At 55.0% G+C, this 27,901-nt stretch overlaps 2 protein-coding genes and 1 long non-coding RNA gene across 3 annotated transcripts; 1 reads left to right on the forward strand and 2 right to left on the reverse strand.

Moving 5' to 3' along the window:
• Positions 1 to 2,895: 2,895 nt before the first annotated feature.
• Positions 2,896 to 13,543, reverse strand: RAB11B (RAB11B, member RAS oncogene family). The gene is made up of 5 exons (XM_022557371.2): positions 13,292 to 13,543; positions 6,046 to 6,241; positions 5,009 to 5,202; positions 4,577 to 4,657; positions 2,896 to 3,918 (listed from the first exon to the last, which is right to left on the reverse strand). Exons 1-5 carry the CDS (start codon positions 13,329 to 13,331, stop codon positions 3,773 to 3,775), a joined length of 657 nt encoding a protein of 218 aa, XP_022413079.1. The 5' UTR covers positions 13,332 to 13,543; the 3' UTR covers positions 2,896 to 3,772.
• On the forward strand, positions 13,406 to 22,519 carry LOC111166088 (uncharacterized). The gene is made up of 4 exons (XR_002642544.2): positions 13,406 to 14,365; positions 14,779 to 14,924; positions 19,652 to 19,804; positions 21,843 to 22,519. It is a non-coding gene; the product is annotated as an uncharacterized LOC111166088 (long non-coding RNA).
• Positions 22,501 to 27,901, reverse strand: ANGPTL4 (angiopoietin like 4). Its single transcript, XM_022557574.3, has 7 exons — positions 27,566 to 27,901; positions 27,280 to 27,390; positions 27,035 to 27,152; positions 24,680 to 24,793; positions 24,257 to 24,352; positions 23,887 to 24,168; positions 22,501 to 23,165 (listed from the first exon to the last, which is right to left on the reverse strand). Exons 1-7 carry the CDS (start codon positions 27,899 to 27,901, stop codon positions 22,984 to 22,986), a joined length of 1,239 nt encoding a protein of 412 aa, XP_022413282.1. The 3' UTR covers positions 22,501 to 22,983.

A 27,901-nucleotide genomic window follows, 5' to 3' on the forward strand; every position in this document is an offset into this window, starting at 1 on the left:
AGTCTGCGCTCTAGAGCCCACGAGCCACAACTACTGAAGCCCGCGTGCCTAGAGCCCGTGTTCAGCCAACGCACTGAGAAGCCCACGCACTGCAACGAAGAGTAGACCCCGCTTGCCGCAGCTAGAGAAAGTGCGCACGCAACAAGGAAGACCCAGCGCAGCCAAAAATGAATAAATAAAATAAAAATAAAAATGGTCCACATCAAAAATATATATTTTTTTAAAAATTAATTAATTAATTAATTAAATGGGGTCTTCCAGGTTTCTCCACCATGAGTTAACGTTGCACTTATCAGTAAGTGCCTTATTGGAAAATACCGTGAAACTGATTTAACATCTGCTCCTCAACAGACATTCACCCACCAGATTTAATATTCATTGATGATTCTTGCCTGAATTAAATTTTGTTGCTGTTGTTAGCAAAGAGGGTTTTATTTTTAGTTACAAGAATTCTGGAGGAGGATGGCTGCTGGCATTGATTTGGTCAAGTGATATTAGGGTTAATGACCTAGATTCTCTTGGCCTTTTTCTCATGTAGCTAGATGGCTGCTGTGGCTCCAGGCAGCACATCCTCAATGAAGGCAGGAAAAAGGGAGTGGCACAGAGGTGTCCACCATGTCTCTTCTATCAGATAATGGTTGCTAAATGATGATTGTTTTCTAATTCCATCTTTGGCACTTCCTTCCTTATCGGCTCAACAAGATGTTCCAGAGTGGTTTTTTTCTTGAAATTTTACCGGCCCCAGCTCTGGACTCCACCCTTTCTCCAAGGAGCTTTCCTTCTGTTAAGTGGGGAATGATATTTAGAAACCAAGATCTGGGTGCCAGGTGGGCTCATTGCTACCACAGTATCATTATTTTTTTTAAGTTTTTTTTTTTTAAAAAAACAAATTTATTTATTTATTTTTGGCTGCTGGGTCTTCGCTGCTGCGCGCAGGCTTTCTCTAGTTGCGGCTAGCGGGGACTACTCTTCTTTGTCGTGCGCGGGCTTCTCATTGCGGTGGCTTCTCTTGTTGCGGAGCACAGGCTCTAGGTACGCGGGCTTCAGTAGTTGTGCCTCACGGGGCTCTAGAGCGCAGGCTCAGTAGTTGTGGCGTATGGGCTTAGTTGCTCCGTGTCATGTGGGATCTTCCCGGACCAGGGCTCGAACCCGTGTCCCCTGCATTGGCAGGCGGATTCCTAATCTCTGCGCCACCAGGGAAGGCCAGTGTCATTATTTCTTGCTTCTCTCATTGTAATATGTTACAATATGTCCCTATATTATCTTATGTCTTTAAACCCATGAGTGCACACCAATATCTCTAATTCTACTGAAGCCCGCGCGCCTAGAGCCTGTGCTCCGCAACAAGAGAAGCCACTGCGATGAGAAGCCCCCACTCACCGCAACAAGAGAAAGCCCGCGTGCAGCAATGAAGACCCAACGCAGCCAAAAATAAATAAAATAAATAAATTTATATAAAAAAAAAAACAGTGTCTGGCACAGAGAGAACACGCTGTGCTTAGTAAATCACTGAATGTAGAGTAATTGAAACAACATCGCTGTACTGTGACCCCCAAGGGCACAGGGTCACATCATTCTTGTTCTCAGGTATGTGCCCCAGGGCTGGCCAATCACAGAGCCTCCAGAAAGGTTTGATTTTTTTTTTTTTTGGCTACGCTGCGGGACATCCGGGATCTTAGTTCCTGTAATCAGGGATGAACCGGTGCCTCCTGCAGTGGAAGCGCAGAGTCCTAACCACCGGACTACCGGGGAAAGTCCCAGATTTCATCTTCTGACTGCTTGAAACCCTTCAGGGTGCCTCACCACTTTTCCTGGCCCTCCCGACCTCTCCTTCCACCATCCGCCCTCTCCACGCCCTGCCCCGTCCAAACCCAGGGGAGTCAGCGCCCCCAAGGGCTGTTATGAACGGCCCCCACCAGACCCGCAGCTCTCCCACCAACGGCCTTGGCCCAGGATACCCCTTTGGCCTGGACCGCACACCCTTAGTTCACCACCCCTTTCGGAACATTCCCTGTGGCTCTGAGCTCCTCGGGAGAGATGTGTCTGGGCTCACCCATCCCTCCAGGCAGGGCAGCCAGTGCCTGGAGGGCGTGCATCCCCCTCTCTGGTGGCTCTCCTAGGGGTCAAGGTCACAAGTGGCTTTAGCCAGAGGCTGGAGCTTCGAGAACAGCTGCCGGCACTCAGGTGAGAGGAAACACACATTGGGTCATGTGATCAGTGCAGGGTAGGGTGGAGGGCCCATATAGGCCTGGGGGGATGGCTATAAGCCTCCTCTGCAGTGGCAAGTGGCCCTCAAGCCAGCCCTGCCACCCGGACCAGCGGGAGAAGCTGGGTCCTGAGGAGAGGCAGAGCAACAGTTGCCCCCCGGCCTGTGCACTTCTCCTCTATCACCAGTGTGTCCCCCTCACCCCCCACCGTGGGCCCTCCTCATAGGTCAGTCTGGGATGGAGGGAGCTGGGGTGGGACTGGCATCGCCAACCTCCCTGGGCAAGGTGACAGGTGAGGTGGTGGCTAGGTGGGTGGGCAGTGGATGAAAGCAGTGAACCCCAACCGGGGGGGCTGAGAACAGGGAGCAGCGGGCACAGCCCACCCCTTCCCAAGGGGCACCCTCTAGTCTTAGGGCTGGCTGTCTAGGGCCAGGGAGTTTACCTGCCCAAGCCCTCGCCTTCCCTTCCTCCCTGCCACACGGGCAGCAAGAAGGAGGTCCACCCAACCACACCCTCACCCACCCCAGGAACCCCGTGGTCAGCTCAGGGTGCTCCGCGTTGTCCGGGGGGCGGGGGTTGGGGCTGAGCCAGGGCTGCTGGAGCTTGCAGCGAGGGACCCTGGCTCGGGAGCGCCGCCTGGTGGAGAGAAAGAAGACAAAGGCGCAGCGGCAGGTTTCTGTACAGGAAGTCGGATTATACATTTTAGTAACCGGGCGAGAGAAACGAGGCATCGGGGCAACAGTGCAGGGGCCACAGGAAGAATAAGAGATCGAGAGCTAGGGTTTGGCATAAATCTTACAAAGTGTATAAAGAATCTGTGTTTCTCTACAATAACAAAAAAACCAAAGGCTACAAGAGCGGTTGTATATACAAAACACGGAGATATTGCTTCACTTGCAAACAGGTTCCTGACCAGACAGGGAGACAAGACAGAGAGAAGGGCACAGGGAGGGGGTGGTGGGTGGAGAGCGCGCCGCGTGCAAAAAGGAGGGTAAGGTGGGGAGAGGGTCTTCTCCCAGCATAAATCTACAGGCAGGAACTGGAGTTGCGCACGCACGGGAGAGGTCGAAGGCATGTGCGCTGCTGGCTGTGCGCGGGGGAGCGGGATGCCGAGAGCCAAGAGTGTCCGTCTGCCTGGCCCCTGGCGCCTTGCTCTTCGGGCTTCAGCCTGGAATGGGGCTCTGGGTGGGGACCGGGGGCCAGCTGGGCCAGAGAGGGAGGGCGGCGATTGCTCCCCGGAGGCTACCGTGGAAAACTGGAGAAGCCTGCTCGGTGTGCCCATCCTCTTGGCCTCTGGCCGGCCCGGTCCATCCTGCCACCCTCCCCTCCCTGCCCCGCTGAGATGCCCACTGGGACCCAAGGACAGCAGGTGCAGCAGCCGGGGCTTCTAGCTTTCCTTGGGCGGGACAGGAGATGCCGCTCAACTCCTGTTCTTCGTGTGGAGCTCGATGGGAGGGCAGGAGCCAGTCACAGAGGGGCGGAGGGGGTGGGCAGGGAGGACAGGGCAGTGAGGGGTGGGCGGAGGACGAGGACGTGCACGCACGCTGAGACCAGGCGCGGGGCGGTCACAGGTTCTGGCAGCACTGCAGCTTGTTGGGTTTCTGTCCGTCGGTGGTGGGTGGCACGCTGATGTCCACCACGTTGTTTCCTGGGGACTCGTCGTGCGCTGCGCGGTCCGCGATCTGCTTCTGTGACACGATGCGGTAGATCTCTGCGGTGGGCGGGGGCGGGGAGAACGACACAGGGTGAATGCACTGTGTGCCCCCAATCTCGGTTACCTCCCCCTCCCACAGGACTCATCTGGATGTCACCTCCTCACGGTAGCGCCCTGGATGCTGAGTTGGAACCCTTTCCAAAGGCTCCCACTGTGCCCTGTGCGCCCCCATCACGTCAGGGGGAGCCGTGCCATGGGCTGGGCTCCTGGAGGCTCCCTGCCCATCCCCAATGCTGGCTGTGTACTCAGCAAGGGAAGGACCCGTATCTGTTTGCAGATGTAACTCCCAGCACAGGTATCTCATTCTTTAAGATCAGAGGCCCTCCTCCCTCAGGAGAAACTCCCAGAAGCCCAGCGGCTCTGGGACCCTGAGGCCACCTGCCTCCCCAGCTGACCCTGTGGGCTGCTCTCTAGTGAAGCCATGGCAGGGCCCATCTACGGGAGCTGGGCTGAGAGGGTCTCTGTGCCCTGAGTGCCAGCAGGGGTGGGATCTGGCCTCACGCTGTGGAAGGTGCCCTGTCTGTCCTCGTGTCCAGACTGAACAGCAGTTTTAAGGAAGGAAGGTTCAGGGGCTGCGTTCTGGAGCACGTGACCCGTGTGGCTGGTGCCCTTCCCACGCCCACCCTCTGTGATCCCAGCTGGGCCCTGTGACCACCTGTGAGAATGTTCTTGAAAGCTTCCTCTACGTTGGTGGAATCCAAGGCTGAGGTCTCAATGAAGGACAAGTTGTTCTTTTCTGAAAGAGAGAATATTTGCCCAGGTGAGTCAGCTGGTGGAGGGGGGGGAGGGTAGTCCCCTATACCCTCCTCTTGGGGACCGTGGCTGCCTGTCTGCTCACCTGGCCCAGGAAATGAAGGGCTGGGGCCGAAGGGGTAGGATGGAGATGCCCACCCCTGCAGCCATGGACACGGCCAGGGAAGATGCACCTGGTGCAGGGGAGCTGCCTGCATTCCAGATGCTTCTCGGATGCTTCAGTCAGAGTCTTGCTCTCAGGAGTGTGGCACCTAGAGGCCCTGGCCAGAGCAGATGGCCCGGACTGACACCTAGCAGCCCTCTGGCCATGCCCTCTGGCCCGGCGTGCGCTCACCTGCGAAGGCGCGGGCCTCATCCGTGGGCACGGCCCGCAGGTGGCGCAGGTCGCTCTTGTTGCCCACCAGCATGATGACGATGTTGCTGTCGGCGTGGTCCCGCAGCTCCTTCAGCCAGCGCTCCACGTTCTCGTAAGTCAGGTGCTTGGCGATGTCGTACACCAGCAGCGCACCCACGGCACCACGGTAGTACCTGCAGGGATGGGGGCAGGGCCCAGGCGTGAGCCGAGCCCGCGTCCCTGGGGGCCCCCCAGGCTCTGTGGGCAGTGGCTCCTTGGCCCGAGGGGTGGCCATCAGGGCCTTGAGGGAGGGGTGCGTGTCCTGAGGCCCCGGCTCCACTCCCCAGATTCAGCTCAGGAATGGGGAGGCCTAAGAAGGGAGGTTTGGGATCTGGGATCAGAAGACACCCACGGGGTCAGCCATCAAAAGGGGAGGAGGAAAACAGTAACTATGCAGGGAAAGGGCAGAAGCTCTAACGCCTGCCGTGGCCCTGCCCGCCCAGAGCACCAAGGAAATGGATGGACGCACATCCACTCCAAGGGATCAAGGAGCCGAGAAGGTGACCAGGCCTCGGTGGAGGGATTCCAGAAGACAGCAAGTGACTGACAGGGAATGGCCAGGAGTTGGGAGGGTCAGGGAAGAGGCAGTCGAGGGGGTCCTGATGGTGGTGTGGCCACAGGAGGGCCAGGGGTGCCAGGGCTGCACCTGGAAAAGGAAGGCTGGGAACACGGCTGGGCAGGGCGGGTCGAGCAGGCAGGCTGGGGAGCGGGCAGAGCCTGATAACAGCCCTCACCGTGTAGCCAGCACCCAGCGACACTGCAGTGCCTCAGTGGGACGCCAGGGGTCAGAGGGGCTGTGGGACATGCCCACCTGGGGTCACAGCCTGACCAAGCCTGGGCACTGGCCTTTCAGGGGGTCTTGTCCCTCCACCGTGTGCCCCTGCTCTCGGGTCTGTGCTCTCCCCTTCCCCCGCCCCCCCCAGCCCAACTCCTACCCATCTCTTGGGGCCCTCGGCCTCCCCGGCCCCTCCACTCACGCCGAGGTGATGGCGCGGTAGCGCTCCTGGCCGGCGGTGTCCCAGATCTGTGCCTTGATGGTCTTGCCGTCCACCTGGATGCTGCGGGTGGCGAACTCCACGCCGATCGTGCTCTTGCTCTCCAGGTTGAACTCGTTGCGGGTGAAGCGCGACAGCAGGTTGCTCTTCCCCACGCCCGAGTCCCCGATGAGCACCACTGTGGGGGCGGGGAGGGATACGAGTGAGCCTCCCTGGGTCAGAGGGGGGCAGCGCCCCCGAGCCAAGACCCCACACGCTGCCCACGTCCACCCACAGAACCTTCACAGTGGCGCCCCGGGTGCTGCAGACACGCGACAGCCAGTGACGGGGCAGAGTTGGAGCTGTCTTGGGGCCACTGGCCCGAGGCACCACGCTTCCTGGTACAGAAGCAAATAGGGTCCTTCAGAGCAGGGTTGCCCCTGCTCTGATGGGACACAGGGATCCAGTCATCCCGGCAGAAGGCAGCTTGGGGATCCATCAACTCCCAAACCTCCACAGTGCCCTGGTGACCTGGGCAGCCAGGCATGCCTGAGAAAGCCCCAGGGCTGGGTGACCTTGGGCAAATCACTTAACGTCTCTGGGCTGCCTTTTCCACAGGTGTGAAAAGGGAGACAGTAACGAGAGCCACGGGAGGGGGACACGGGAATGCCTGGGATCAGAACTCAGCCAGCATCTCGTACGCTAAGACGGGGCGGGGGTGGGGGGGTCAGATCGTCCTGCAGGGAGGTGGGAACAAGGGCCCTCCTGAGCAGCACAGGACAGAGCAGGGCAGGCATAGGCGGGTCTTTCCCTCCATCCCTCCCTTTATTGAGCTTCCTGCCCCCACCTGTAGAAGCCCTGCCTCTAGGGGCCCAGCCACTCCAAGCTCTAGGCTGGAGGGTCCTGGAGGGGCTCGGGCCTGGAGGGCTGTGCTCAGACCCAGGACAAAATGGGGACTCGTGTCAGTGTGTGCATAGGTGTGTGTGCGGCGCAGAAGAAACAGCCTTTCTTTCCGGACGTCCCAGCTGGAAACCACAGGGACCCCCAAGTGTGGGCCTTAGGCTCTGGTACCCCAGGGTGGCTCTGGCTTGTGGGGAGCCACGGGGGCTGCAGACTTGGTCACCCAAGGCCCCGATGAAAAGTTTTTCCTTGATGAGAACTTCTACGTGTATATGTTCAGATTCCTGCTGCTTCTTACCACTTTCACTGCTCCCCGACCCCAGGCCATCATCACTCCCGTCACTCCCTGTTGCTGTGACAGCCTCCTCCCTGGTGCCCGCCCTTAAATTTACTCTCAGCTTCAGCCAACAGGCTGTTTTCCTCTTGGCCGCCAGAGGGTGCCTGTGAGCACCCTGCGTGGGTCCCATCCCTCCTCTGCCTACAGCCTTCCAGGGCTCCCACCTCCAAAGTCCTCCTGGCAGCCCTCAGGGCCGTGCATGACCTGCCCCGTCCCCCCCTGCCCTCACCTCCTGCCTCTCTCTCCCTCGCTCACTCTGCTCCAGACACACAGGCCTCCCTGCAACGCTACCCTTTGCCTGGAGTGTTCTTCCCTGGGTACCCACCAGGTTCCTGCCCTCATCTCCTCTGTGTGGCCCCTCGGATGGCACTTGATCGAGGAGGCTCCCTGAAGCCATCCTCTTAAAACCTCCCTCCCAGGACTTCGCTGACGGTCCAGTGGTTAAGACTCCACACTTCCACCGCAGGGGGCCCAGGTTCGATCCCTGGTCGGGGAACTAGATCCCTCGCGCTGCAACTACGAGCCGGCATGCCGCAACTAAAAATCCCGCACGCCGCAACTAAAACCCGGCACAGCCAAATAAATAAATAAATATATATATTTTTAAAAACCCCAAAACCCACTCCCCCCAACACTCCCCATTCCCCTCCCCTACCTTTCCCCCATAGCTCTCCCTACCCTCTCACACTCACCAGGTTTCCCTTATAGATTTTTTCTTGTCATTCTGCCTCGAGGGCAGCCATCTCAGACAGTCTGGCTCCCTGCTGTATCCCCAGGACCTGGTGCACTGCCCGGCGCACGGGACGCACCTGAGCAATGCCTGTCGAATGAACAAACGCCAAAGTGGCTGGCGGAGCTTCCCAGGCCCACCTCCCCCGACACTGGAAGATGGCCAGGTCACCATCCTTGGGCCACAAGTAAGGAGGGGGCGGGCCAGGCAGCCCCCAGGACCCAGCACCCTCTCTGGACAGGCTGCTTTAGAGCCAAGAACAACAAGAACAGGAAGAACGTCCCGTGCTGAGAAAGCTCTGGATGTGCCATCATCTCACATATGCATTACATGACCCATTTTACAGATGAGAAACTGAGGTGCAGACGAGGGAATGACCAGCTTAAGGCACGTGGTCACCAAAGGCAGAGCTGGGGTCTGAGTCCGTGCATGACTGCAGGCTCACTCCCACCCCCCAACCAAGCGCAGCAACTTGCCCAGGGCCACCCAGCTGGAGAGTGGTCCAGCAGGATGTGAATGCAGGTTTTCTGGATCCAGGGCTGAGCTCAGGGGTCTGGGTTCAGCTTCCTCCTCTCCTACCATCTGGGGTATCCTGAACCCCTAGAGTAGCTAGCAAACTCCTATTTGTCCTTCAAAATCCCTGGGTGCAGGCTTCTTCTCTTCTCCCAAACCACCACGTGGCCTAGCCCACAACACCTGTGATGACAGTGTCAGCGTCCTCCCCTGACACTGGGGGCACCCAGCATAAGAATGCCAAGTTGACTTCAGAGAAAGGTGGAAGGAGGTGAATGGACATGGGCCTGGGGCTGAGGGTCAAGGGCGCCCAGCCGTGCCAGTGGGGCCATGACTGGACTGACCGTCCACACTCTCACCCCGTCACCTCGTGCCCACGGCAGCTGCAGGAAGCTGGCCAAAGCCAGGGAGGTCTGTACATACTTCTCATATCCTCAGGAACAGAACAGGAAATGAGGAGGAGGGTCCTTTTGGGCCCTTGCCTGTATCCTCCCCACCCTCTCACTCCCTTCCCAGCCCTGTCCAGCTGTCCAGCCTCGGGGTCCCCTTTGCCACATCGGGGTTCTGCCCCGGCCCAGCCAACCATCTCCTCAGCCCCTCAGGCCGGGCCCAGCCCTAAAGGCTTTGTTACGGAGCTCTCAGGGCCACCCCAGCGACAGATGTTCATGTTATCGTGTGCAGTTGGAGACGCTCAATACAGAGTGACCAAGTTCCCTGGCCCAAGGCCGGCCAGAGCAGAACAACGGCCACCAGCCGCTGCCCGGACAAATGGCGGGGAGGCGGGGCTGCCCCGCAGTCCCTGGCACGCGGTGCCCAATGCAGAAGTGGCCAGCAGGGCAGCGGCCGGGCTGGTCCCGTGTGCAGGCTGGGAATGAAAATGGCATTGTCGAAGATACAAGTCATCTGTTGTCTCCAGGAAAGAAAGGGCCCTTGAGGACGCAGCCCCCAGCATTTCCACAGGAGTTGGTGGCATCACTGGCCGGGACACGGTCCCCCTGGGCACACCAGTTGGCTGGCAGAGCAGGCAAGCCCAGTTGGCAAAAACAAAGAGCTGGCACCTCCTGGAAGCCCTTGGTCCTCTGGCCCGCCCCACGACAGCGTGGCACATCTGGGGCCCCCATTCTGACACTCAGGTCACCGAGTGGCCATTGGGGGCGCTCGGCTCCCCGACTCCAGGCAGAGCAGGGCTCCACCCCTCCCCCAGGAAGCAGGCGCTGCAGATCCCAGGCCCCAGGGACTGGCAGGGGAGGAAGAGCCAGAGCTATTCCCCGGGGGAATCAGAGAGCAGAGGACAGGTGCCCCAAACCAGGGCACAGGCAGGGCCACCATTCATAATGGGGGGAGCTGGTGTGCTCGGGTCCCAGACCAGCTGGCCAGGTGTGAGGTCTGCTCAGGCTGGAGAGCCAGGAGGCTGCCTCGGGAGCACCTGGTGAGCACTGGGGCCGGCCTGTTCCCTGGGAATGAGTGAGTGGTGGGAGCTCTGGGAAGGCCTTGGTGGCCCTTCGGGACCTAGCTGCTCGCACCGTGGCCCCTGCCGCCCAGTCCATCAGAGGAGAGTTTGGGCGCCCCCGGGGATTGATCGGCAGGCTGGGAAAATGGCCCTTCGCTGAAAAGGATAAAATGTTAGCAGGATAAATGTGAGGATCTATAATTAGGTACAAATAAACAACCTCACTCCTGGCGGGGGGTGGGGGGATGAGCAGGGAGGAAAACAAGCCACACGGGGACTGTGGGGGGTGGGGTGGAACACCCAGAGGGATCTGCTGGCCTCTGCTGGGGGGTCAGGGGAGCCAACCTGTGACGTGGCTGCCAAAAAAAGCAAGTCAGTGGTGGGAAGGCTGGAGGGGGGGGCAGCCAGTGTCCCACGTGAGAGGTGTGGCCCCTCTGTGCCCAGGGCAGGGCCAGGGGAAGGTGACTGAAGCCTGGGGGAGGCTGGGCACGGGATGGGGGATGAGAGGATCACATCCCCCCTCCACTCCTGAAGGACTCCCCGCACCAGGCAGCAGGGCTGGGGAGATGTACGGTGAGAGTACCGGTCCTTGTCAACCCTTCTGGTCCTTGTCAACCCTTCTGGCACAGCTGTGTCCTGGACACTTCTGTACTGCCTAGGCCTGACCCTCTGCAGGCCACGGGGTCTCAGGAGGGTCTGTGGGGTGCAGTGTATTCACGTTTCAGTCTACCTGCCATATTTATGGCCAGTGATGCCATGATGGCGGCCTGCCTACCTGCTGGCTTCCTTCCTTCCTTCTATGAGTCAGAAAGAATTTCCTTTTCCTATTTAAGTGAGACAAAAACTGAGTGGATTTAAAAACAAATATTAGGGGACTTCCCTGGTGGCGCAGTGGTTAAGAATCCACCTGCCAATGCAGGGGACACAGGTTCAAGCCCTGGTCTGGGAAGATCCTACATGCCACAGAGCAACTAAGCCCATGCACCACAACTCCTGAGCCTGTGTGCCACAACTACTGAAGCCCATGCGCCTAGAGCCTGTGCTCCACAACAAGAGAAGCCACTGCAATGAGAAGCACGCGCACTGTATCGAAGAGTAGCCCCCGCTCGCCGCAACTAAAGAAAGCCTGCATGTGCACAGCAACAGACACAACACAGACAAAAATTAAAAATAAATTTATAAAAACAAACAAACAAATATTAAAAGATAATAGAGGGTCCTCCAACAAGGCGTTACGTGTGAAGGTGAGGTCTCAGAGGACCAGTTTGGTAAACGCTGACCTTGTGAGTTACACTTTCGCTTCTGACCTGGCTTGAGACAGTCAGCAGGGCACCTGCTCTACTCAGAAAAGGAGCCCAGTGGGAGAGGGCAACGGGGCAGGCAGGCACCGCCCCCGCCCTCCCCACACCGCTGTGGCACTAGTGTTTCCAGGAAGAGGACTCCGGAGATGAATCCTGAGAAGCGCACAGCCTGCTCCCTTGCCCCTGACCCAATAACTGGACTTCTGGGAACATACTTCAAGGAAATAACCCAAAGGGCAAAGGATGACTCTTGCAAACACTTGGAGCTGGGTTATTTACAACAGCAAACGGCTGAAAATAACAAGTGGGGAATGACCACGGAAACACTGGGAGGAACGCCCCCTGCCCTTGTAGTAACACATCCAGGTGGGTGCCAGCCAGGACCTGGGGAGCAGCTGCCTCAGGGTGGGCTGGGTAGAGACAAGCACCAGCTGCAGCAGGACTGGCGTCCAGTCCACCTATCACCCGTCCCCAAGGCCCTGACAGAGCTTCCTCTGCCTCTAAAGTGAGACCCCAAGGTTCAGTCGGCACAAGGGCCTGGGCCCAATGCCTGCCGACCACACAGCCTCACTTCGCAGCAACGTATCAGCCTGCAGGCAGCTCCTCGAGCCCATGGTGCTGTGTGACAACTCCGGACCTTTGCATGGGGACTCGCTCTGCCCAGAAACCTTTTACCACGTGGATATCCCAGGTAGGAAGTGCTCCATCCCATTTTCTACATTCCCAAGGTCCCCAGAACCCCAGACCCAACCAGGGATAATACCATAGACACACAGTGTCACACAGGCCACACTCCCAGGGATGGCCAAGCTCCCCCAACGAGGGAAAGATGTCAATGGCTGGCATGGGAAGCACACCCTCACGCAGCAGGCAGCATGGCAAAGGTGTCCTGTGTGCATCCAGGGGTTAGCTCTCAAGGGTGACCAATGCCAGCCAGGGAGCCCAGCACAGCAGCACAGGACCTGGCCAAAGCCTAGGTTCGCAGAGAAGGTACTGGAAAGTCAGTGACCCCTAAGCTGCCTGACCTTCCTAGGCCTTACTTGAGGCTCCTAGAGTCCTCTGTTGCCTTGGCAGGGAAGATCCTCCAGCAGGTTGGAGGAGACCGTCTGACAACCCCAGTCCCAGATCTTGGCCACAAGTCCCCCCAGATACACTCCTTAAGTGGTCTGGGTTCAAATCTTGCTTTAATACTTAAACTGTCCCTCCAGTTTCCAGGTCCATAAAGAGCGATGCTGGATAATATGGATCTCACAGGGTTGTGGTGAGGATTTCAATGAATTCATGTGTGTAAAGTGCTTAGAGAAGTGCAGGTGCTTGGACAGCGCTCTCAAGAGCTCTAAGAGTTAAGACATAATTATTGCTGTTAACCACCAGGCCTGGGTTCAGCACACACAGTCCCCCGCCACCACCCCAGGTGCCCCTACACGCAATTCCGACTCTGCTCCCCAATCCAGGGTAAACACCCCCACCCCTGCCACACACGCACCTCAACCCCCATTGTCCGCCCCTCCCTTCCCGGGCTCCGCCCCCAGATGCACTGCCACCAATCAAGACTGGCCCCTCCTACTCCATGAGAGCACCACCCCCACCCGCCCACCCTAGCCCACTTATTGGACACGCCCACCACATCATAGCCCCGCCTCTAACGGACACGCCCCCATCACGAAGGGAGCTTTCCACCCAGCCCGGCCCGCCAAATGCTGGGGCGACCCCGCCCCCTCTGAATGCCCCGCCCCTAACGGCTTCTCCCACTGCCCCGGGCCCCACCCCCCTGGGCCCTGGCCCCGCCTCGGAGCATCCCGGGCCCCCAAACCTCTCTGGACAGCCTGACCCGCATGGCTGCGCATCCCGGCCCGAACTTGACCAAGCCCGGCCTGCACTGGCCATCCCGGCTGCCTGGCCTGCCAGGCCCCAAGCCTCGGGCTCCGGCCTGGGCCCAGAGGCTTGGAGCGCAGCCTGGGTGCTTGCCCGGCGCCTCGCCGCCGCCCGCTCGCCCGTCTGTGCCCCACCAACCGCACCTTTGAATAGGTAGTCGTACTCGTCGTCCCGAGTCCCCATTGTCCTGGCGCTTCCGGCGGGATTGGCGACTTCGCAGCCCCACCACAAACACCCGACGGGGGCGGAGCCGGCGCCGCGCAGAGTGGCGGCCGGATGGCCAATCAGCGATGGATGGCGTAGCGACCGGCACCCAGAGAAGCCAATAAGAGGCGGAAGCAGAGCCCCCGGGGTGGGCGCCGCCGGAGATCCACCTTCTTCTCCCTCGGTCTCCTGGAGAAAGGCGGAAGGAATGCGGACCTTTATGAAGTGACGGCCCCGCCAGCCTATCACAGGCGAGATCTGGAAGGCGGGGAGGAAAACTGGAAGAATGAAACGGATTGACGGAGAGAGTAGCCAATGAGGGGTTTGATTCAGACAGTACCGGACCAGCAGAGGACCTGTCCGGGAGGGGAAATGGGGCTACGTCCAGGTAGTGTTACGCTATTTACCGTCCCGATGACGTCATAGGTCAATGCGCGCTGCTCTGCGGGCCGCCCACCCCCACCCCCCACGCCCGCTGCCCCCAGAAATGGCAGTTTCTGGGGGGACATCGGAGTGGGGACTTTTTTAGCTTAGAGGTTTCCTCTCCTCTCTGGGTTGCAGTTTTCTCCCTCTGTAAAACGGGAGAAACTCACCTTATGGAATCTTTGGAGTATGACTAGATCGTTGACCTAAACACATACTAAATCAACCACCCACTGTCTGTCATTAAGTCTTTAACAAATATTTGTAAATCCTTACTCGGTGTCAGACTGTCTGCCCTTCTCTGTCCCCTTATCCTGTTTTATTCCATCCCCCACCCCAAGGATTTATCCCTACTTGACATTAAAGTATGCATTTCTTTCTCGATCCTGTTAAAAAACAAACTTCTACTAAGTGTGAAGGTCTAATTGCCTTTATTAAAAGATTCATGAATCAAGCAGCATCTCATCTGTCAAGCAGAGATACTCCCAGAGGTTGTACAAAATGGAAGCCTTTTATAGAAAAGACGGTGAGACAAGAAGTCATGGACAATAGTGAAATGAAAGTTAATTCGGAGGAAAGTAAGCGTTCAGGTGAGGGCAGCTTCTCATTGGCTAAGTTGTGGTGTTTCCATTGGCTGGGCTTGTTGCTGGGAGGGAAGAAAATCTCTTCTCCAGTTTTAGTAAAGTAATTGCAGTTACTGTTTGGGAGTGCAAGGTACGTACATCTCTTCTGATTGGGGTCTGTAATTGATGTCTTCCTGTTTGGGGTAACTGAGGAGTGGCAGAGCATAAGAGCTCCCTCTGCAAGACTTCCTGACTCCAGTTTTAGTTAAGGTTTCCTCTTTTAAATTTTCACAATCCTATTTAGTTTCTGTCCCCCACCAACAGAACATCAGCCGTGTGAGGGCAGGGGCTGTGTCTGTGGCAGTCACTGCTGTGTCCCCAGTGGGCAATAAACGTTGTGTTTTGTTTTAAAATAGTTATTTATTTATTTGGCTGCGCAGGTCTTATGGCACGTGGGATCTTCGTTGCGGCATGAGGGATCTAGTTTCCTGAACAGGGATCAGACCCAGGCCCCCTGCATTGGGAGTGCGGAGTCTTGACCACTGGACCACCAGGAAAGTCACAGAAATGTTTGATTAGTGATCATGTAAGTATAGCTCATGTGCTAATAATAATAATAATTATTATTGCCTCCTGGACCTCATCCTTGGGATGTCCATCAGGCATCCCAAACACAAATTTGGCCTCTTTTTCCCATATCCTCTCCTCCTCCTGTGACTCCATCCATTCACCCACATCATCAAAGCCAGAGGTGGTGGACTCCCCTCTCCTCATCCTTTACTCCCCTGCCCCTCTCTCCCAACCCCTCCCTCAGTTGCCTTACTCTGTCCCTCCTCCCTCTTATATTTCTGACCACTTCTCACCCTCACCACTGCCACCACCCCTATACTGGCCCTGTCATCACTTCACGGACCTGTGTAGTTTCCTGCTCCCAAAGCTCCCTGATCTGAGCTCACCTCACACAGTCTGTTCTTCCCATAGCAGCCACATGGAGTCTTTTATTTATTTATTTTTTAAATTAAATTAAAATTTTTTTGGCCACGCCGCATGGCTTGTGGGATTTTAGCTCCCCAGCGAGGGACTGAACCTGGGCCCTCAGCAATGAAAGCTGCATCCTAACCACTGGACCCCAGGCAATTCCTATTTATGTATTTTTAAATTGAAGTATAGGAACTTCCCTGGTGGCGCAGTGGTTAAGACTCTGCTCTCCCAATGCAGGGGGCCCAAGTTTGATCCCTGGTCAGGGAGCTAGATCCCACATGCATGTCACAACCAAGAGTTTGTGTGCCACAACTGAGGAGCCTGCATGCTGCAACTAAGGAGCCCACATGCCACGACTAAGGAGCCTGCCTGCCTGCTGCAACTAAGACCCGGCATAACCAAATAAATAAATAAATAAATATATTTTTAAATTGGGGGTGCTTCCCTGGTGGCACAGTGGTTAAGAATCCATCTGCCAATGCAGGGGACGCAGGTTCAAGCCCTGGTCTGGGAAGATCCCACATGCTGCGGAGCAACTAAGCCCGTGCGCCACAACTACTGAGCCTGCGTGCCACAGCTACTGAAGCCCACGCACCTAGATCCTGTGCTGTGCAACAAGAGAAGCCACACAATGAGAAGCCCGTGCAGCACAACGAAGAGTAGCCCCCTCTCACTGCAACTAAAGAAAGCCCGTGCGCAGCAACGAAGACCCAACACAGCCAAAAATAAATAAATAAATTTATTTTTTTTAAATTGAAGTATAGTTGATATACAATGTGTTAGTTTCAGGTGTACAGCAAAGTGATTCAGTGGCATATATATTCTTTTTCAGATTCTTTTCCATTATAGGTTGTTACAAGATATTAAATATAGTTCCCTGTGCTATACAGTGGGCCCTTGTTGGCTATCTATTTTATTTATTTATATACTTTTAAAATTATTTATTTATTTATTTGACTACACCGGGTCTTAGTTGCGGCAGGCAGGATCTTCTTTGAGGCATGTGGGCTTTTAGTTGCGGCGTGCGGGATCTAGTTTCCTGACCAGGGCTCGAACCTGGGCCCCCTGCATTGGGAGCGCAGAGTCTTAACGACTGGACCACCAGGGAAGTCCCTGGTTATCTATTTTATATATAGTAGTGTGTATATGTTAATACCAAACTCCTAATTTATCCCCCCCACCCCCGAGGGTCTTTTAAAACATAAGTCAGGCCAGGCAATGCTCTATGGGCTGGAGATGCAGAGTTGAAGGAGACCAAGTCCCAGCCCTTGGGGAGCTGACAGTCTAGTGGAACAGGCAGACAAGAAGCAAGTAAACAACAGCACGCACAAGAAATTTCAGAGTGCAGTGAGCCCAGGAATAAACTGGGCTATGTGACAGCGGATCTACTTAGTTAGGGAGGCAGGGAAGGCATCCCGGAGGAGGTGGCATTTACACTGAGTCCGAGGGAGGGGGAGGAGGTGGTGGGAACAGCATTTTAGACAGACAAAACAAAGAAGTGAGAGACAGCCCAATGGCTCTGAACAGCCAGGAGGCCACAGTGGCTGGAGAGTTGAGTCCAAGGGCCCAGAGATGAGATTAGGGGAAAAGGTGAGGCAGGCTGGAAGCCAGTCCAGGGAGGACCCTAGTGGCCTTTGCATACTCCTGGGCTGTTGGCTTGAAGCCCAGCACATTCCCACCCAAACCCCCTCCCCACCCCACCGGCATTCACCACCCAAGCTTCTTGCCTCTCGCTGCAGCCAGGTGGGGCAATGCACTGGTTCTCCAGACAGGAGCTGTGCTTCCTTCCAAGGCAGCCAGGCTTTTGCTCTCAAACAGTGCTCTCCTCCTGCGGTGCCACACCCCTCCCCCATCTTTGTAGAATTTTTATCCTTTGAAAACTGACTCATGGGGGAGGGATGGATCGGGAGTTTGGGATTAGTAGATGCAAACTATCATACATAGAATGGATAAACAAGAAGGTCGGGGCTTCCCTGGTGGTCCAGTGGTTAAGACTTCGCCTTCCAATGCAGTGGGTGCGGGTTCCATCCCTGGTCAGGGAGCTAAGATCCCACATGCCTTGGGGCCAAAAAAACAAGACATAAAACAAGTAATATTGTAACAAATTCAATAAAGGCCTTAAAAAAAAACAACAAAAAAACAAGAAGGTCCTACTATATAGCACATATGTATATGTATAACTGAATCTCTGTGCTGTACAGTAGAAATTAACACAACATTGTAGGGAATTCCCTGGCGGTCTAGTGGTTAGAACTTCGTGTTTTCATTGCCGAGGGCCTGGGTCCAATCGCTGGTCGGGTAACTAGGATCCCACAAGCCATATGGCCAAAAAAAACAAAACAAAAAACCCCACAACGTTGTAAATCAACTATACTTCAATAAAATAAATGCTTTTTAAAAAAGTAAACCTTCTTAATAAACATGATTTTAAATAAGAAGAAAAAAAAAAAACTGACTCAAAAGTGACCTCCACCATGAAGGCATTTCTCCTGTCTGGGTCATGTTGTTCCCGCGCCCATCCAGCATGGCTCCTAGTAACGATAGTGTTAGTAATGATGGCTCCCGTTTATGTTGTGTGCTCACCTTGAGTCAAACGCTACTCAGACTGCTTTTCATGTAATGCTACATGAAATCCTCACAGCACCTGGAGAACAGGAAGGGGTGGTGTGGATGGGAGGGTGGGGTACCAGACCATCCCTATTTTCCGGATGCAGGAGCTGAGGCCACAGAGCTTGAGTGTCCTGTCCTGGCCCCTCCCCAGGGGAGTGATATGGTTAAGAGCGCCAGCTCTGAAGTTGGCTGGGTCAGGATTCACTTCCTGGCTCTTGTTTGGTTCCCAGCCATGGTGGTTACTCTTTCTGTCATTCCCAGTGATGGAGGGGCAGGAAATGCTGTGTTGGAGGAGGAGGTGATAGCAGAAGCAGCAGCAGCATTGGAGCAATCAGCCCTGTTTGGCAGGACCTGAGAATAAAGAGTGCATAACTGGGAGGGCTCTGCCCCCACCTCAACAGACTGGACTCCCCACCAGTTCAGCCACAGTGGTCTCAAGGGAGACCCTCCAAGCCTGCCCGATACAGAGCACCCCCGAACAAGGATCCTGAAGAGGGTCTGGCCTCCAAGTGTTGAGGAGATCGTCACCCATGCTCAGCCAGGGCTCCAGGGAAGCTAGTGTGTCCTCAACACAGAGGCTCTCCTCTAGTGAAAGAGGCCCCCACTACCTTCCCAAGGAACCCCTAGGAATATTGGAAAAATAGGTTCTCTATTAAAACAGCAGCTGGGGCTCAGGGCACAGGCAAATGCTGTTTCTCCCAAACGTGCCCTATGATAATGTGCCATATGATACGGGTGATAATCGTAAGCAGTGCATTAAATACCATTGAACCACATACTGTGAAAGTCCTACCTTTTTTCAATTCCTTTTTAAAATTTTTTTTTAATTATTTATTTATTTTTGGCTGCATTGGGTCTTTGTTGCTGTGCATGGGCTTTCTCTAGTTGTGGCGAGAGGGGGCTACTCTTCGTTGCAGTGTGCAGGCTTCTCATTGCGGTGGCTTCTCTTGTTGTGGAGCACAGGCTCTAGGCACGCGGGCTTCAGTAGCTGTGGCACACGGGCTCAGTAGTTGTGGCTCGCGGGCTCTAGAGTGCAGGTTCAGTAGATGTGGCGCAGGGACTTAGTTGCTGTGTGGCATGTGGGATCTTCCCCGACCAGGGCTCGAACCTGTGTCTCCTGCATTACCAGGCGGATTCTTAACCACTGTGCCACCAGGGAAGCCCTCAATTCCTTTTTTTTAATGAATTAAATTTTTTATTGAAGTATAGTTGATTTACAATTTTGTGTTAGTTCCAGGAGTACAGCAAAGTAATTCAGTATACACGCACACACACACACACATATATATTCTTTTTCAGATTCTTTTCCTTTATAGGTTATTACAAAATATTGAGTAGAGTTCCCTGTGCTACACAGTAGGTCCTTGTAGTTTATCTATTTTATATATAGTTGTGTGTATATGCTAATCCCAAACTCCTAATTTATCCCTCTCCCTTTTTTTTCAATTCTTGAAGACCTTTATTACCCATTAAGGAGAGAGGCTCACTCTCTCTTGCTCATATCTCTTCAACAATTATCTAATCCTCATCTCCCTTTTTGAGCTCAGATGAAGGATGAGAGCCTTTAGAAGGCAACAGGATCTTGTCAGGATTTTCTTCCCTACATACATTTCATTGTGAAATTTTTTAAACATTTAGAAAAATGGAAAGAATTGTACAGAGAATACCCAGACCCAGATCGCACTATTAACATTTTGCTTTATTGCATATCCATTTCTCTAGCCACCCGTCATCTAATTTTTTGATGCATTTCAAAGGAAGTTGAAGATTTAGGGGATCTAATGGACAGCATGGTGATTACAAGTAACACTGTATTGTACCTGAAAGCTGCTAAGAGAGCAGATCTTCAATGTTCTCACCACCAAAACAGAAAAGGTGATTGTGTGATGTGATGGAGGCGTTGGCTAATGCTAGGGTGCTTATCATTTCACAGTATATGTGTATCAAGTCAACATGTCATACACCTTAAACTTACACAATGTTTTATGTTTTTTAAAATTAATTTATTTTTGGCTGCATTGGGTCTTTGTTGCTGCATGCGGGCGTTCTCTAGTTGCGGTGAGCAGGGGCTACTCTTCGTTGCAGTGTGCAGGCTTCTCACTGCAGTGGCTTCTCTAGTTGTGGAGCACGGGCTCTAGGTGCGTGGGCTTCAGTAGCTGTGGCTCGTGGGCTCTAGAACACAGGCTCAGTACGGGCTTAGTTGCTCCGCGGCATGTGGGATCTTCCCGGACCAATGATCCAACCCGTGTCCTCTGCATTGGCAGGTGGATTCTTAACCACTGCGCCATCAGAGAAGTCCTATTGTGTGTTAATTACATCTCAATAAAGCTGGAAAAAATTTAAAAAAACAAAATTGAAGACATCAGTTCACTGCACCTCTAAAACACTTCAGCATGCATACCATTAACTAGAGTTCCATGTCTTTTTATGACTGTTGTAGCTTTTTTTTTAAGGTGAAATTTACATACAATGAAATGCACAAATCTTAAGTGTATACTCACCAAGGCAAAGGTGAATATGGGAGTAACCCACCTCTACTGAGGTTCAGAACATCACCGTCACCTGGGAAAGTTCCCTTATATCCCTTCCGAGTCAATCCCTATCCCACCTCCCACCCTTCCAGAGGCAACCACTATTCGTTTATTGTGGGGGGATTTTTCACCATAGGTCAGTTTTCTAGCTGGATTTTTTTTTTTTTTTTTGGCCTGGCGGCGGGGCTTGTGGGATCTTAGTTGCCCCACCAGAGATTGAACCCACACTGACAGCAGTGAAAGCCATGGAGTCCTAACCACTGGACGGCCAGGGAATTCCCTCTAGCTGGAATTTGAAAGCATTTGCATTGTTTTGTTTTCACCGAGTTTAGTTTTACTAACCTATTTGTGGCAGGGTTTTCCACACACTGTAAGATATATGACTACATTTTTAGAAACTGGGTCAGTAAGTCCCTATATGCCTGAGGGTGAGCTGCTTTACATCTGTCATCTGGCTTAAATATTAACAACACCCCCCCTTTCACTCTCAACAGTGTCTCCAGTTTAGACCATCAATTATAGGTCACCTTCTCTGTAATGGGAGAGGCTTTGAAGGCAAGCTTGGTGCAGGCAGGGATCTATTCTGTTCACTAGAGTATCCCAAGCACTTGGGACAGGGCCTGACCTGTAGTAGGTGCTCAAGAAATATTAGCTGAATTTTAGATACATATATATATATTTTAATATCTATTTATTTTTGGCTGCATCAGGTCTTAGTTGAGTCATGTGGGACCTTTCGTTGCAGCCAGCAGGCTTCTCTGTAGTTGTATCACGCAGGCTCCAGAGCGCGCGGGCTCAGTAGTTGCAGCACACAGGCTCTCTAGTTGTGGCGCTTGGGCTTAGTTGCCCTGTGGCATGTGCAATCTTAGCTCCCTGACCAGGGATGGAACCTGCGTTCCCTGCATTGGAAGGTGGATTCTTAACCACTGGACCACCAGGGAAGTCCCAAGATACATATATATATATATATATATATATATATATATATATTTTAAAGCCAATTTAAAGGAAAACTTCTGCAGACATGGCCAAAAATGGGAAGAATTTACCCAAAACACTGCATTAATGTCACACAGTAGAGCTGGGTTGTCCAAGATGGTGGCCATTGGCCACTGTGGCTACTAAGCCCTTAAATACGGCCAGTCCAAACTGAGATGCGCCATAAGTGTGAAATCCATACTGAATTTGGAAGACTCAGTACAAAAAGCCATGTCAAATATCTCATCAGTAACTTTTTTTTTATCAATAACTTATATTGACCACATGTTGAAACAGTAATATTTTGGAAATATTGGATTCAATGAAGTATATTCCTAAATTTTTTTTTTACTTTCTTGTAAAACTTTTGTTTTTTCTTTTCTTTTTTAAAAATGTGGCTACAGGGCTTCCCTGGTGACGCAGTGGTGGAGGGTCTGCCTGCCAATGCAGGGGACATGGGTTCGAGCCCTGGTCTGGGAAGATCCCACATGCCACGGAGTAACTAGGCCCATGAGCCACAACTACTGAGCCTGCACGTCTGGAGCCTGTGCTCCGCAACAAGGGAGGCTGCAACAGTAAGAGGCCCACGCACTGCGATGAAGAGCGGCCCCGGCTCGCCGCAACTAGAGAAAGCCCTCACACAGAAATGAAGACCCAACACAGCCAAAAATAAATAAATAAATATTTTTAAAAATGTGGCTACAAAAAAAATTAAACACACAACTCACATCATATTTCTATCAGATGGCAGGACACTAAAAAGTTAATAGTGATTCATATGCCTAAGTATGGTCAGGAAGAGCTTCTTATTTTCTCTATTACCTGCTTCCAGAAGGACTGAATGAGGGTTTTATTTTGTAACTTTGAAAGTAAAAAATGAGATACACATCATGAAATCATAAGTGAAGGAAATTGAAATCAGCTGTCAGAGGTGGTAGGGATAACCAGCGTTGCCCTCAAGAGCCCCGGAAGCATTCACCCTCCACCCTGGGAACATGTTTATGTGGACTTTGAAAACTGTCCACTTTTTAAAACAAAAACAAAGGACGAAAAGGAACGAAATGTTCTGAGGTTGTTTTTATTCCAAGAATTCCGTGGGCTCAGCCCAGATGCCGTCGGCGCAGGCTCGCCTATAGCACCCACACGCTACAGCACCACAAGGGCGCCCGGGGCCTATGGGAGTCCTGGTCCCCCAGCCAGTCAACGTGACTGAATCCGCCATCAAGGGCCGGCCTGGCTGCCCCCGAGTGGTCCCTCTGCATCCCATACTCCTCGGGCGGGCGAGGAGTGGGCTTCAATGCCCCCGTGTCCCACGCTTTCGGGGTCTGTGCCCTGCAGCCCTGCAGCTCTGTTCTTCTCAGAGGGCATTTCCTGCAGCCCCCCACTCATCGTGGGGGCATCTCCAGTCGTGGACATCTTCTCTGTCCATGAGGTTTCAGGTGGCCCCTGCTCGGAGCCCCTGCCCAGGCAGGGAGTGGCCACATGCTGGGCCAGAATCAGAGTCCCTGTCCTCCAGGAGCCTGGGACCAGGCCCCAGCGAGGAGGCTAGGAAGCTGCTTCGGCCGCTGTGGGCTGGATCAGCATGGTGGTGGCCTGCAGCGGGTAGTAGCGGCCCCGCCAGGTCTTCCAGAAGATGCCCTTCTTAAGCTGCTGCCGCTGCCGCGGGATGGAATGGAAATACTGGCCATTAAGATTGGAGTGGCCGCAGGTACCGAACCACCAGCCACCTGCCGGGGTCAGAAAAAACGGGACTTGGTTAGGCCCATGGGTCCTTGGGCCTCCACTGGGCCCGGGATGGGGATGAGGCTGCGTGTTGGATGTCACACACTTTAGATGAGATGTCTTTGGCAGTGGTTGTCAAACTGTGTTCTGAGAAACCCCAGGTTGTGACAAAGGCACCTCAGGAGCTCTGGGTACCCCACTTCCCGGTAACTGCAGCTTTTATGTCTGTGACCCTGGCGAGTGACTTCTCCGCACCTGGCACATGGCAAACATTTATTAAAGCCTCTCTATGACTGTCATGCATCTCACTAGTTTATATTAGATTGAACCATATGAAATTAACCACTATTCCATCCTTCTTTGACCCACCAAAAGGCAGTTTCATATATTTCGCTTCACAGGGCCCGGGCTCTGCCTCCGATTTCATTAGAACAAGATGGGGTCTGTCTCGATGGCTTTGCCACACACCAGCCACCATCCCACAAACGTCATCTCATCATATGTTCATAATAATCCTATGGTGTGGACGGTATGGTTATACCCATTTTGAAGATGGAGTAAGTGAGTGTTAAGTCAGTTGCCCAAGGGTATGCTGCACGTAAGGAGAAAAGTGGGGAGGGAATAGATGGAGTTGAAGGCAGGGGACGGATGCAGAAAGATAGGGAGGGGAGGTCCCAGCTGTGTGGCAAAGGGCAAGACAAGGAGGGACAGAGCTTGCTTGCTCACCAGAGAGGCTCTTCGCACAGTTCTTGTCTCCGCGGAGGTCGTGGTCTTGGTCCCAAGTGGAGAAAGGCAGGGAGAGGCCGCTGGGTGAGAAGGTGGTGGCACCCAGTTTGCTGGCCACGGGCGCCGTGAGCTGCAGGCTGTAGGCTGTGTCTTCGCCACCCAGGTGGACAGGGAACTGCAATGACTCGGCATTGCCCTCCCAATCCCGCAGCTGCACAGCCAGGTGGCTGCCACGCTCCCCCATGATGCGGTGCACCTTCTCCAGGCCCAGCCAGAACTCACCTACAGTGGGAAAGGCCCATCTGTGAGAACGACCCACCTCCGTGGCCCCCTCCTCCCCCTGTGCCTCTGGCCTGCAGGAAACACCCACCTTGGGGGTCTCCGAAGCCATCCTTGTAGGCGTCCCAGGGCTGGTTAAAGTCGACTGAGCCATCCTGGCGCCTCTGAATTACAGTCCAGCCTCCATCTGCCCAGAAAGGTGCAAAGTCACCAGAAGGATTCTTTTTACAAGAGACCCTGACTCCCCCATCTGGCTCCCAAACCCCAAACCACCTCTAAACCAAGGGAGAGCAATGTTCCTCTAATCCATCCCAGCAGGACTGGAGGAAGATGGTTAAAGGAGGAAGATGGGCTGGTCAGCAGGCGGAGGGCTCTGCCTGGATCTTTGTCCCAAGGATCCAGCAGGGAAGGAGAAAGCAGGGAGCAAGGGAGGGAGGGGGGGTGAGCTGCATTTGACAGAAAGACAACCGGGCCCATGATATTTGGGGTACCTGGGGGGCCAGAGCGTCCCTACCTGAGGTCATCTTGCAGTTAACCAGGAATGAGGAGGACCCCTGGGGCTGGATCTGGAACAATCCACTTTGCCTCTCTCCCTCTTCAAACAGCTCTTGGCAGTCCCTGGGCAGTCCTGCAGGGCAGACAAGGGTGGGGCATTGAAGCAGAGAGCAGCCTTGGGGGTTCCAGGAAACAGGCATGTCTGGGGGCTGGGCAGCAGGCGACAGGGATGGGAGGGGGCAATCTAGAGCTCACGACACCCCCCCCACTTGCCTAAACTCTTCCATAGCACCCCATGCCTTTCCTCGACACAGTCTACAAGGCACCCCAGGACTGGCTGCTATACCCATCCTCCCTCCTCCTGCACTGCACACCCACCCTCTGGCCACATAGCCTTCCTGGTACCACACCCCCCTCCTGCCACAGGGACTTTGCACGTGCTACTGTTCTGAGACCCACTTCCCTCATGCCTTTCCTTGCCTCATATTAAAGGTCCCAGCTTCTGAAAGGGATCATGTCCCTGACTATCCCACCCAGACCAGGTTAGGGGCACTGAGGACTTCCTACTCCCCAACACTGGGGTCATCTGATGGTCTCTCTCCAACTCCCCACACTGAAGGAGGTCCATGAGGCTAGAGACAATGAATGGCTCTTTGCCCACCATCTGGCACCGGTGCCCAGGCTGATCCCAGCCCACAGCAGGTGTTTACTAAAGATGCCATGAAGGAATGACTGAAGGAGCTGGACCAGAGTGGGGATGGGGCAAGAACTGCGATAAACAGGAGGGGTCTCTGCTTTGTCCAGTGGCGGGAGGGGAATCAGGCCTGGATGGGGCTTGGGGACACCACAGAGGCCCTGCCTGGGGTCCCAGGTATCAGAGAGGAAGGGGGAAGGATTGAGGAGGGAAGGAGGGAGGAGGGAGGAAAAATCGGAAGGATGGCCAGGGCACATCGGCAGACCGGGGAAGTCCCCGCCCCCAGCCCGTCCCATGCCCAGCCCAGCCCAGCCCCAGCCCAGCCCCAGCCCAGCCCGGAAAGTAGGGGAAAGGTCGCAGGGGGAGGGGAAGGCTCAGGTCGCGGGGTGAATGTGTCTACACTGTGGGAGTGGGGGCGGGCCCGGATGACTGGAGGCATTTTCTGGTCCCTGAAGCAGCTCCCCTTTCCCCTACTTTCCTCTCTTCCAATCACAACAGGCAGCCCGCCAAACCACCAATGTGGCTTCCATTAACACCAGCTGTTTGTCTCCTCAGCTCTGAACTTTCCCATACTTGGCAGGGGCGAGCCTGGAGTCCCCAAACCTACACATGAACCCCCCTTCCCCATCACATTCCCCAGCCTGGATCTATGCCTGCGGGCCCCACCCAGAAGCCACTCATACCAGGGCTACGGTTTGGGAGGGTGTAATGGACCCTTCCTGGTTGGGGAGGGGAGGGAAAGTGGTGGGACGGGGAGGTGCCGGAGCCCTCAAGACTAAAGGGCGGGAAGCCAGCAACCAGCCCGAGGGTGTGAAGAGGGAGATCTGAACTTTCACCCAGTTGGCTGCAGACTGCTGCAGATGCCAAGGTAGGAGATGGGGTAGGAGGACCACAAGGAAGCCAGCCAGCTCTGGAGCAGTAGGACAGAGACACCGGGAGCTGGGAATCTGTGTCAGATACCTACAGACATGTTAGGAGATCTGGGGTGCTATGGGGCATACACAATAAAGGAACCAGAACTTGGGGGGGGGCGTGGGAAGGGCTGATCAGGGACTTCCGGGCCAATAGAAGGTTGTGGGACGGAAGAGGTGTGTGAGTCAGGAGCCCTGGATTTGTAAGAGATGCAAGAGTGGTGCATCTGGCCAAGGAGATGGGGGTTCCCTGCCCTAGCCTCCCCTCCTAGATCCACACTCTAAAAGCCCATGGTGGGTGGGTGGTGGCCAAACATCAGAACCTCCCCTCCCAGGCCGCCATTCTCTCTTCACCCAACGAGGGCTGCAGCCTCCAGCCTCCCTAGCTGGCACCCTTTCGTCCCCCATCCTGTCCCTCCTAGAAGGTTCCAACCTCCAGGAAGGTGTCCCTGAGCTGTACCACCCCTTTTCCCACATCCCTGCAGCTCAAGTCCCCCTCGGACCCTGTTTCCCAGCCGCCTGCTGCTCCAGTTAGTGGCCCGTGGGAAATCCCAGTGGCTTGCTGGGAAGAAGGGTGGGGTGGCCCCGTGGGGCAGGGAGAGGGCTGAGGAGGGGGTGTCCCAGTCACCCCTTCACCAGAGGCCCGTCAGCCCACAGGGACGCAGGGCCGGGGCCTCTCTCCTTCTCAGTAAGGTGGACCTGACAAGGGTGGGGGGCGAGAATAGTGGGGGGGTGGTTTCCAGAGAACAGCCAAGGTCTGGACACTCACTGTGCAGGCGGTTGATATTTTGAGCTGGGCCAGCAAGCTGGGCCATCTTGGGTAGCCTCTTCCTCCTGGCACGCTTGGCCACCCCGTGGCCCAGGTGCATGGGGGCCAAGTGGCCCATCTGGGACAGGACAGGAGGAGGGGGTCAGGTCTGGCTGGCTCAGGCTGCTCGACCTGCTTAGCTCCACGTCCAGACCCATAGGTCCAAACTTCAACCTCCCTCCCCACCTGGGGCAAGCATCGGGCACCTGGCTTTGCAGATTCTGGATTCTCAGGTGCTGCTTCTCCAGGTGCCGCTGCTGCTGGGCCACCTTCTGGAAGAGTTGCTGGATCCTGCTGTTCTGAGCCTTGAGCTGAGTCTGGGGAGAGTATAAAACCCTGGTGAGGATCTGGCCTTCCGCCGCCAACTTCTCCATTCATCCCCGGTCCTACTCCCAACTCTCCATCCTTTGAGGCCCGGGCAGGAGAGCCCAGGGAGTCCGGGATGCGCCCCCTCCCGTCCACACCCTTCCAGGGCAGTAGGAGCGTACGTACCTGAAAGCTGCGGAGGGTCTCCGGGACTGCATCGCCGCCGGGAGGGACCAGATTCTCCGGGGCGAACGGAGGTGCGGCTGACCCCTCAGGATCCTTGCAGGCGGCCCCGCACGAGCCCAGGCGCCGCTCCAGCTCGCCCAGCTGCCCACGGGTGCGCTCCACGTGCTCGCGTAGCCCGTTGCCGAGCTGCAGGAGCCCGTGCGCCAGCACATTCACCTCGTCCCAGGAGGCGAAGCGCGGCTTCTCGGGAGGCTCCGGGCGGCCCTGCGCGCTCAGCAGCCCGGCGGTGGCAGCGCACAGCACCAGGGCTGCTCCGGCTGTTGGCGCACAGCGCAT

This window comes from Delphinapterus leucas, unplaced genomic scaffold (genome assembly GCF_059928025.1).
Source record: "Delphinapterus leucas isolate spDelLeu-1000000601 "Yukka" unplaced genomic scaffold, BTC_Dleu_Yukka2 spDelLeu_asBTCV2_sq25, whole genome shotgun sequence".
Classification (NCBI taxonomy): Eukaryota; Metazoa; Chordata; class Mammalia; order Artiodactyla; family Monodontidae; genus Delphinapterus; species Delphinapterus leucas.